Source organism: Corythoichthys intestinalis, chromosome 7 (assembly GCF_030265065.1).
Source record: "Corythoichthys intestinalis isolate RoL2023-P3 chromosome 7, ASM3026506v1, whole genome shotgun sequence".
NCBI classification, from domain to species: Eukaryota; Metazoa; Chordata; class Actinopteri; order Syngnathiformes; family Syngnathidae; genus Corythoichthys; species Corythoichthys intestinalis.
In genome coordinates, this window is record NC_080401.1 from 4236144 (window position 1) to 4247916 (window position 11773).

Consider the following 11773-nt stretch of genomic DNA (forward strand, 5'->3'; position numbering starts at 1 on the left):
ATTTTTTTTTTTTTTTAAATTCCCTTGTTTTCAGTGTAAAACTACTAGAAATTAGGGAAATTATCTGCTAGTGCTTCAAGTAAATTTTACTTATATTTCTTGAAATAATGTAAAACAGCTATCTGAAAATAAGCTTAACAGACTTATTTTAAGTAAAAAAAAAAATTAGTATATTTAATCTTTAAAAAAAAATGTTTGCCAGAAAATTTCTTAATTCAATAATACAACTAGCTAAAAATTGCACCAACATATTCATAGTTAGAGTTGGCGTTCAATGTATTTGTTGTTGTTTGTGCTTCTTCTCTCTCTCTCCCTCCTTCTTTTCTTCTGTTCCCCTCCTGTTCGCTGCTTTTCTCCAAATAAACGAGGTACGTTGAATGATGTCAATGGGAGTATGTCATACTCCCATGTGATAGATTAAAAGTGTTTAGACCAATCGGACACTCAGATCTCCATTCTCTGTGACGAGCAGCTAAAGAGGACAGGTTCAAGAAAAAAAAGAAATGTTCTTAATTCAAGAATAGATATTGTTCAAAACATTATTTGAAAGCATTTTTTTATTTAGGTGAAAAATGACTGACTTTTAGATATATAGGCTTTATAAGAAAAATGGTTATATTTACTAAAAGTAAGGGGAAAATCTGATGCATTAATATGTTGTGGTAACTAGCCGTTAAAACTCAAAACAAGATGAAAATTATTCGACTAAATTCAAGAAAAATTAACAGATTTAGTGTGCAGTGTGAAAGTTAGTATAGGTCAACACAGATTTATTTTGCATCAATCATCAAGCCTATCAATTAATTAGGTTCTTATTGGAGAGAAATGTAGCCCTGAGCGCTATTCACCCAATCTGTTTAGTTTTATTAATGTCCCATCCCCAGCAAAATGTGTACATGCAGGTTATGATTAAGGATATATTGTCCCTACCAACGTTGAGACCAAACCTACGCTCTTGATGTAACTTTACATTTCACCACTAGGATTTTTGAGTCTTTATCGACTAAAATTAGACGAAAACTTTTTAAATATTTGTAAATAAAAACTAGACAAAGATAAACACCATCCATCCATCCATCCATTATCTTCCGCTTGTTCCGGGGTCGGGTCGCGGGGGCAGCAGCTTCAACAGGGAAGCCCAGACTTCCCTCTCCCCAGCCACTTCAACCAGCTCCTCTGGCGGGATCCCAAGGCGTTCCCAGGCCAGCCGAGAGACATAGTCTCTCCAGCGTGTCCTGGGTCGTCCCCGGGGCCTCCCGCCGGTGGGACATGCCCGGAACACCTCTCCAGGGAGGTGTCCGGGAGGCATCCGAACCAGATGCCCGAGCCACCTCAGCTGGCTCCTCTCTACGCGGAGGAGTAGCGGCTCGGCCTTCTTCACCGCCACGGACCGGTGCAGAGTCCGCATTACTGCAGACGCCGCACCGATTCGCCTGTCGATCTCCCGCTCCCTCCTACCGTCACTCGTGAACAAGACCCCAAGATACTTGAACTCCTCCACTTGGGGCAGGATCTCATCCCCGACCCGGAGAGGGCACTCCACCCTTTTCCGACTGAGGACCATGGTCTCGGATTTGGAGGTGCTGATCTTCATCCCAACCGCTTCACACTCAGCTGCGAACCGCTCCAGTGAGAGTTGGAGGTCACGGCTTGATGAAGCCAACAGCACTAGATCATCTGCAAAAAGCAGAGATTCAATGCTGAGGTCACCAAACCGGACCCCCTCAACGCTTCGGCTGCGCCTAGAAATTCTGTCCATAAAAATTATGAACAAAATCGGTGACAAAGGGCAGCCTTGGCGGAGTCCAACCCTCACTGGGAACGAATTCGTCTTACTGCCGGCAATGCGGACCAGACTCTGACACCGGTCGTACAGGGACCGAACAGCCCTCACCAAGGGGCTCGGTACCCCGTACTCCCGGAGCACCCTCCACAGGATTCCCCTAGGCACACGGTCGAATGCCTTCTCCAAATCCACAAAACACATGTAGACTGGTTGGGCGAGCTCCCATGCACCCTCGATGACCCTGCCGAGGGTGTAGAGCTGGTCCACTGTTCCACGGCCGGGACGAAAACCACACTGCTCCTCCTGAATCCGAGATTCGACTTCCCGACGGACCCTCCTCTCCAGCACCCCTGAATAGACTTTACCGGGGAGGCTGAGGAGTGTGATTCCTCTATAATTGGAACACACCCTCCGGTCCCCCACCACCCCGGTCTGCCAATCCAGAGGCACTGTCCCCGATGTCCACGCGATGTTGTAGAGGCATGTCAGCCATGACAGCCCTACAACATCCAGAGCCTTTAGGAACTCCGGGCAGATCTCATCCACCCCCGGGGCCTTGCCACCGAGGAGCTTGCCAACCGCCTCAGTGACTTCAACCCCAGAGATCGAAGAGCCCACCTCAGAGTCCCCAGACTCTGCTTCCTCAAAGGAAGGCGTGTCGGTGGAATTGAGGAGGGCTTCGAAGTATTCTCCCCACCGACTCACGACGTCCCGAGTCGAGGTCAGCAGTACACCATCTTCACTATACACAGTGTTAATAGTGCACTGCTTTCCTCTCCTCAGATGCCGGATGGTGGACCAGAATTTCCTCGAAGCCGTCCGGAAGTCGTTTTCCATGGCCTCACCGAACTCCTCCCATGTCCGAGTTTTTGCCTCGGCGACTGCCGAGGCCGCAGTCCACTTGGCCAGCCGGTACCTGTCAGCTGCCTCCGGAGTCCCACAGGCCAAAAAGGCCCGATAGGTCTCCTTCTTCAGCTTGACGGCATCCCTTACCGCTGGTGTCCACCAGCGGGTTCGGGGATTGCCGCCACGACAGGCACCAACCACCTTACGGCCACAGCTCTGATCGGCCGCCTCAACAATGGAGGTGCGGAACATGGCCCACTCGGACTCAATGTCCCCCACCTCCCCCGGGACAAGGGAGAAGTTCTGCCGGAGGTGGGTGTTGAAACTCTTTCTGACAGGGGAATACGTTTGGGCCTGCCAGGTCTGGCCAGCATCTTCCCCCGCCATCGGAGCCAACACACCACCAGGTGGTGATCAGTTGACAGCTCCGCCCCTCTCTTCACCCGAGTGTCCAAAACATGCGGCCGCAAGTCCGATGACACGATTACGAAGTCGATCATCGAACTGCGGCCTAGGGTGTCCTGGTGCCAAGTGCACATATGGACACCCCTATGTTCGAACATGGTGTTCGTTATAGACAAACCGTGACGAGTACAGAAGTCCAATAACAGAACACCACTCGGGTTCTGATCGGGGGGGCCGTTCTTCCCAATCACGCCCCTCCAGGTCTCACTGTCATTGCCCACGTGAGCGTTGAAGTCCCCCAGTAGAACGAGGGAGTCCCCAGAGGGGGCGCTCTCTAGCACACCCTCCAAGGACTCCAAAAAGGGTGGGTATTCTGAACTGCTGTTCGGTGCATAAGCGCAAACAACAGTTAGAACCCGTCCCCCCACCCGAAGGCGGAGGGAGGCTACCCTCTCGTCCACCGGGGTAAACCCCAACGTACAGGCGCCAAGCCGGGGGGCAAAAAGTATGCCCACACCTGCCCGGCGCCTCTCACCATGGGCAACTCCAGAGTGGAAGAGAGTCCAACCCCTCTCGAGAGGATTGGTACCAGATAAAAAGATAAACACATTTTGAAATAACTAAAATATGACTAATAGGTATTTTTGTCCAAAAGACTGGGATGAAAATTAAAAGGGCTGTTCCTGACAAGAATGTCAATATCCTGTGGTATGAAAGTTTAATACTCACAGGTGATGAACTCAACAGGGTATGATGGATAGCTCGGCCCTGCGTCGTTGAAGGCGATAACCTGGATAGTGTACACCTCTCCACAGCCCACAGGTGAGAGCGTGCAGGGGCTAGATGTGGTGTTACAAGTGAGGCTCTCATCACTCGTAACATAGTACTCTATGTTGCTATAAACCTCCTGATTTAATTCCCAGGACACAGACAGTTCAGCTTGGTCATTGTTCATTGTCACAGAGACATCAACGGAAGACGGCATTGGTGGTCCTGTCAAAAACAATAAAAAAGAAAAATAACTTTCTCTCTACTTTCTGTATACAAATGTCCCACTACATCTGATTGGCATTGACTATATAACAGGAGGACTCTTTAAGCAAATACAAAATGTAAACGTGATTCCGTACGTGTTGTCTGGTTGATGTACAGGCTTCCTTCTCCTTTTCGTTCTTCAGCATCCCAACCAAACCCCATGATCATGAAGAGCGAGCCAGCTTCAAGCCCTGAGAATGTCAAACTGTTGCTGGTGGTGTTTTGTTTCATGGTTGTATTGGAGAAAACATCATACAGAGCTACAGTGTACTGGACAGCACTGTCAATGGGGTCCCAGGACACATCAATGCTGTTATTACTGGGAGACGAAGTGTGGAGCTGAAGAGGGGCCAAAACTGGAAAGGACAGAAAAATTTAGATAAAATGTTTTGTTGAAAGAATAAATTTCTCCAAAGTTAATCATTCTGTTATAGTGATGCGGGTTGCTCTATATAATATGAAATGCACTGTTAAAAAAAATTAAGTGAACACTAAAGTAACACATTGCAGATCAGAATGAATGAAATATTTTTTATAAATACTTTGTTCTTTCCATGTGTTGGCAACAAAATGACACAAAGATGATCAATAAAAATCAACTGTATCAACACATGGAGGTCTTGATTTTGAGTTATACTAAAAATTAAAGTGGAAAAACACACTACAGGCTGGTCCAACTTTGATGTAATGTCATTTAAACAAGTCAAAATGATGCTAAGTAGTGTTTGTGGCCTATGGAGGCTGGAGAAATTTAGTATGAAAGGTGCCGATTCTGAAACCTCATGGGCAGGGGCAGATCCACAAGGTGTAACTAGAGATGTGACCAAAAATTTGGCGCGAAAACTTTCGGCCGAAAATAGCCAAAATTGCATTATCTGTTAAAAGGCCGAAAGTTTGCCATCGAAAAGTATGAAGAACCTTAGTCCTCTTGTGATGACGTAATCAAAACATGGCGAGCTAACACGACTATCTGACAGCCAACATTACACTGCTGGCTAAAACTATTGGCACCCCTGCAACTCTGTCAGATAACGCTCAATTTCTCCCAGAAAATTGTTGCAATTACAAATACTTTGGTAGTAATATCTTCATTGATTTTGCTTTCAATGAAAAAAACACAACAGATAATGGGGGGAAAAAATTAATCATTAGCATTTTACACAAAACTCTAAAAATGGGCCAGACAAAAGTATTGGCACCCTTTGAAAAAGCATGTGATGCTTTTTGTGATGTGTAATTAACAGCACCAGTTACTTACCTGTTTGAATTTGAATTTATTGTCATTGTCATCATCATCATCGAAATCATTAACAGTTTCAGGGTGTGGAATTTGTTTACCCGAAGGAAAGACGAAGACAGACAAGGAAGACGGGAAAAGCAAATGCTTATCGGAAACCCGTCCCCCATCAGCCCGGGTCGCACAAACAGCATATTGTGTATCAGTCCAGTCATAGTTTTACGCATTTCGTTCAAAAGTCATTGATTGCCATGGAAATTTCACACAATGAACTCAAATTGACAATATATCAGTTGATGTCCAAGTAGGTGAAGGGTGGAAGGCCTGGGGTGCTATGGAGGCTCGCGTGTGCTGTATCCGCTTCAGGAGATTAGTCATCATCCTCCCTTGCCCGGTTTGCTCGAGCGAGTCTCTCATGATCACGACGTTAGGCATAACGGCCTCCATTTACCCCAGGCATCCTCCACATAACCAGACGTGAAGGTGCTGGCTGGACATGGGCGTTGGTTGGATGTCGGTCTCATCGTAGAAAATATTTTATCCATAGAACTCAGTGCCCAATCTACAAGTTCCATTTTGTCTCAGGTCAGACACAGCACTCACGTTGCAATGGCAGTTTAGTAGTGTGATTTTGCTGAAGGGCATGTCCGAAGAGCAAGTGTTATGTCTTATTCTCTAGCCCTGACATTTAATCATCCTTTGCTGTGAGAACATCTTATCTGTGATGTGTGTGGCACATAATAGGTGGCGGCAATAACGAAATCACATTTGCAGCCAGTTAAAATGGATTAAAGTTGACTCAACCTCTGTCCTGTGTCCTTGTGTGTACCACATTGAGTATGGAGAAAAGAAAGAAGACCAAAGAACTGTCTGAGGACTTGAGAAGCATGGGCAATCTCAAACCTACAGTACAAGTCCATCTCCAAAGACCTGAATCTTCCTCTGTCTACCGTGTGGAGTGTCATCAATAAGTGAAAATCCTATGGGACTGTGGCTAACCTCCTTAGATGTGGACAGAAAAGAAAAATTGATGAGAGATTTCAACAAGATTGTGGAGATGGTGGATAAAGAACCTTGACTAACATCCAAACAAGTTCAAGCTGTCCTGCAGTCCGAGGGTGCAACAGTGTCAACCCGTACTATCTGTCGGCGTCTGACTGAAAATGGAGTATATGGTAGGATATCCAGGAAGACCCCACTTCTGACCTAGAGACATAAAAAAGCCAGGCTGGAGTTTGCCAAAACTTACCTGAGAAAGCCAAAATCGTTTTGGAAGAATGTTCTCTGGTCAGATGAGACAAAGGTAGAGCTTTTTGGGAAAAGGCATCAACATAGAGTTTACTGGAAAAACAAAAAACACGGTACCCACAGTCAAACATGGCTGAGGGTCCCTGATGTTTTGGGGTCGCTTTGCTGCCTTTGGCACTGGACAGCTAGACCGTGTGCATGGTATTATGAAGTCTGAAGACTACCAACAATTTTTGCAGCATAATGTAGGACCCAGTGTGAGAAAGCTGAGTCTCCCTCAGAGGTCTTGGGTCTTCCAGCAGGACAATGACCCAAAACACACTTCAAAAAGCACTAGAAAATCTTTTGAGAGAAAGCACTGGAGACTTCTAAAGTGGCCAGCAATGAGTCCAGACCTGAATCCTGTAGAACAACTGTGGAGAGATGTGAAATGGCGGTTTGGAGAAGGAGAAGGCACCCTTCAAATCTCAGAGACCTAGAGCAGGTGACCAAAGAAGAATGATATAAAATTCCAGCAGAGTATTGTAAGAAACTCATTGATGGATACCGGAAGCGGTTGTTCGAAGTTATTTTGTCTAAAGGTTGTGCTACCAAGTTTTAGGCTGAGGGTGCCAATACTTTTGTCCGGCCCGTTTTTGGAGTTTTGTGTAACATCATAATGATTTCAAAAAAAAAAAAAAACGAAAAAAAAAAACATCTCTTTTGTGTTTTTTCATTGAAAGCAAATTAATTGAAGATGTTATTACCAAAACATTTGTAATTGCAATAATTTTCTGGGAGAAATTGAGCATTATCTGACAGAATTGCAGGGGTGCCAATACTTTTGGCCAGCAGAGTAATGTTGGCTGGTTTGGGTTTTTCAGCTAGGTGTTTCATATTTTCAGTTTCCGCCGAGAATTTTGCTTTTGGTACATCTCTAGAATTTATTGTTTTTACATTGTATTTTTCCAGTGTGTACAAATGAGCAGGGAAGAGTGCCCTCACGGGGTTAATCTATGGGTTGACACAAGCCCGCCTATTTGAATATGCATAAGAAAAAGTGTTTGATTGGGATCGGGCGAGACTGAATAATCCCGAAGGCATCATGGTGCACTCAAGAACCGAGTAAGACTAACAGAATTTTTACTTGTCCCATACTGTCACGGTACGAGCATCATGGTTCAGTGCACACAGGCAGAAGGTAGATACTGTATTCTCACCGTTAACTGCAAAGTTTTTTATCCAAATCTATTTCAACATCAAATTTTTCTCAAATTGTTGCTGCTGCTTGTATATTAGATCAGGTGCTTAGTATCATAAGAACAGATACACAATACTGTCATATAATAGCACCATTAATGGGATTTGCAAAAACACTGACAATACTAGATGGTGTCTCTGCCCATGGATTAGATGTAGCCCCTTGGGTGAGGGTGGAGGTAAAAAGCCATAGATACTGCATCTTTGTGCTGAATTTAAGGTCATTCCTTTGTGTTTTACATTGAGGCCCAGGTAAAGTTACCACCGATGCAGGACATTCCCGGAAGGTTGCTGCCGATGAAAACGTTTTCTCAAACGTTGCTGATGTATCAAGTGAATGTTTTACTGTACAATATAGATATGATGTCATCAATTGAGAATGGGGTGTTATGTGACTAATTTTTTGTTAATGTTCACTACGAACTGAATGGTATGACTTCCCAGAGATAGGAAAACTGTACCTGTCTTTCCAGTCACAGTGGGAGAGGGCTGATTGCGGCCTCCGCTATACCCTGCCATGATGCGCAAAGTGTACTCGGTGTACGCCTTGAGGGAACTGATCTCAGCCGGAGAGGAATAAACTGTGTCTTCTCTAAAGAAACCATCAGGACCTTGGACCCTTACAATGTAATGAGTTGCTCCGTTGACCAAGTTAAACTCGATTATTAAAGCTTGGCTGTCTTTTGGCTTGACTTTCTGAATGGGATCCATCACCACAGGAGCTGAAACGGTAGCAATAGTTTAGGTCAAGACTTTCAGGTGGAAGTTTTCATTTTTTCAGTTCAAAAATGAATGCAAACATGTTAAATGAATACAGTTTTCAATAGGTTAGAAAGGCAAAAAACAAATCTCAAATAACTTTGAATAATAATACATATAATATTGCTGATCTATGTTGCCCCAAAAATGGCTCCCTACCCCCAAACTGATGTAACGTTACCTGTTAATGACTGAACATTTGTTGTGGCCAGCGAGTTTTGGTTAATGTCCAAAGGTTGAACTATGAAGTCATATTGGTTGTTCGGGTACAGAGAGTTGACAGTGCCCATCACTATGTTTTCACCAAACTGAGTGAAAGCAATTGGATCTTCCAAGCCTTGTTGGAATACGGTGATCAGATATGAACTGGCTCCAGGATACCTGTTCCATCGGAGAGTTGTGCTTCTAGATGTTTCTGCAAACACTGATGCTATGAAATCTGACAGAAAAAGTGAAACAGGTTTGCTACACAAAATGATATATTTGTATCGTAAGGCACATTTTTGTTTTGGTTATTGTGCTATTGTAACACTCGCCATGTTAAATTATACCAATATTGTTCAAAATATTTTTAGAAAGAAAAAAAATACAATACCAGTTTGAGCCCTAGCCTGTAAAGAGAAGAAATGAATACATTTGCTTTCAAGCAATCCATATCATCCTTAAGTGTATATCTATATATATAGATTTTCAGCAAATAAACATTTCTTACCTGTGTGAATACGCACAGCAAGACCAAAGTAACTAAACCCTTCAACGCACCCATTCTTCACACCTCAGGTTTAGGTTACAACTCCTTTAGTTGTTATTTGATTTAAAACTCACACTCACGCTGAACCGTTTCACGCGTTTTTAAAAATGTATCAGGTATCTGTGTCGGTAGTAATACATATACTAAGACACGCCTTTCAACACGAGCATCCAATCATAGCAGAGCAGAAACATGCACTCTGACGGATCACATGCGGGGAAACTATAATGGATTTCCCCTGCTTAAAGAGCATACGACAGGAGAAAAAAAGTCTTAAATGGCATTATTATCTGAATTACAATCATATTTTGAGACGAGTCGACTATATACAAAAATTTAGCAAAGCGCAGATGACGAGAAATTAGTCTTTTAATCTGCCGGTTAGCCACGCCTACCATTATAGGGCTTTAGCGTCCCCAACAGGTGGATGACGTCAGCGGTAGACTGTGCTCATCGGTTACTATTCTGCCCATTGAGGGGGAATTATTCAGAACGAGGAAAACACGACGAAGAGAGCCGGAAAATGTCATTGTTTCAGTCTCTCTACTAGAATATTTTTACAGGATATTCTTTTTATCCAAGTATTTTTCCCCAATAGCTATATAAATGGCTTGAGAAGGACCAGTCAGCCCGTCGAGGGGGAACTATTCACAACGAGGAAAACACGACGAAGAGAGCTGCAAAATGTCATTGTTTATGTCTCTTTACTTCAATATTTTTACAGGATATTCTTTTTATCCAAGTATTTTCCCCAATTGCTAAATAAATGGCATGGTCATGACAAATAACAGTCTTGTGCTAAATGGAATATGAAATAATAAAAATGCATTTATTCAGGACGACATGGCAAAATTACTCCATAATGGTCAAAACTGTCGACTTCACCTTTACTGTCGCACATCCCGAACGATATTTTATGACACCTAAATCGGACATATGTCATTTCCCTTCCCCGGCTTCGGAGAATGTAAACAAACCAAAAGGCATGACAGCTAGCCGACATGCTAACCCTAACAGAGTGATGTTTCAAAGTCTTCGAAGCGGAAAATCACACATAACGAGCCTGAATCTATTGACATGACGACTGGGTTGTCGATTGTCTTCGCAGATCGGCAAACTGCCCGGCAGAGAGCAATTTACAGTTCGTTCCCCGGAGGAGGGTGGCTGCAGTTGTTGTGCAGCTAACGTGCTGCTAATGTGCGTGAGTAGAGCTTTTTACATGCCTATCAATGATCAAACGTAAGTAGTCCTTTATTTAAAGAAAGTTTGTAGTGTTTACTTTGTAGTCGCTGTATTCGTATTTGACATAATACAAAACAAGATGTTTACTCACTTCCTCGTAAGTCCAATGGTCCCAAAGTAAATATCCACGGTGAATGGGAACCTTTTGACACTCCAAAAAGGCGCATACGCCTCTCCCTCATACAGAATGATTTTTCTGCAGCCGTTTGGCTGGCGTGATGCGAAAAATAAACGTATTAATCCGCAAAATCAGCTGAATCCTTCGTCTTCATACACAACAGTACGCTGTATAGACCCTACCCACCGACGTCACAAAATCACGTGCTCGCTGTATGGTTCCGCCCACTTGTCCGTCATTTTGTGTCTGTATTATCAATGGTCTCAATTGATCGAGCAATTTATAATGCATTTCATGGAAGACCCGGTGCTTTCGGATGCCGTAAACTCACTTGATGCGTTGCATAAAAGGCGTTATGTGGAAAAGCTTCAGTTTATCCATTCGCCAGATCCATATTTGATGCCTAAATCGATGTTTTTCGACCCGCTGTCTTTGCCTTTGTCGTATTTGCCTGACATCTGCTAGCTACCCTGAACTGTACAACTATCTTGTCCACACAAAATCAGCCTATTCTCACGAAAGTTTGAAAAACTTTAAGAGCTTGGAGGCTTATAAATACTTCGTTGCTGGTTGGGTGAAACAGGTCCTCGTCCACGAAAATTCGGCAGGAATATATCTTGTGCTTGGAAAGGTGAGTTACGAAATTTTCAATTCAAAATCTTTTGTTATTGCTAACATCCACTGTCAAGTCTAATGTATTTCATGTCGTTTGTCAATGGACTTAGGGCTTTTAATGTTTATATGGTTTAGCGATAGCACTCTTACTACATACATATGTGTATGTTGTCGGCGATTAGCCTAGCAATGATCTTAATTGTGGTTGTCAGCCCAAAACCCTCTAAATATATATTAAATGCATCTTACCAGATATAAAATGACTACTACATAATCTGTGGTAATCGTTTGGAGCCCAGTTTTCTCGTCGAATTGCAGCAGCCCATCTCGCTCTCTTCTCTCCGGGTCTCTCGGAATCCGGTAGAACTTCAAGTCTCTCCGTCTTCTCCGTCTATCTTCTCTGTTATTGCAACCGACCGCCACACACGCCTTCACCATTTTGATTATTAATGTTAACGAGTAGAAAAACACGTCGTAAATAGGAGGAATGTA

The 11773-nt window shown here is 43.7% G+C and overlaps 1 protein-coding gene across 1 annotated transcript in view; it reads right to left on the reverse strand.

Annotated features, from left to right (window-relative positions):
* Nucleotides 1–9321, reverse strand: part of LOC130918999 (fibronectin type III domain-containing protein 7-like) — a 30027-nt gene extending 20706 nt beyond the window's left edge. Inside the window, exons 1-6 of the mRNA XM_057841347.1 lie at nucleotides 9268–9321; nucleotides 9151–9166; nucleotides 8737–8994; nucleotides 8258–8518; nucleotides 4168–4428; nucleotides 3767–4030 (exon numbers count right to left, since the gene is read on the reverse strand). Coding sequence (XP_057697330.1) covers nucleotides 3767–4030; nucleotides 4168–4428; nucleotides 8258–8518; nucleotides 8737–8994; nucleotides 9151–9166; nucleotides 9268–9321 — 1114 coding nt within the window. The remainder of the gene's footprint in view (nucleotides 1–3766; nucleotides 4031–4167; nucleotides 4429–8257; nucleotides 8519–8736; nucleotides 8995–9150; nucleotides 9167–9267) is intronic.
* Between the last annotated feature and the right edge of the window lie 2452 nt (nucleotides 9322–11773).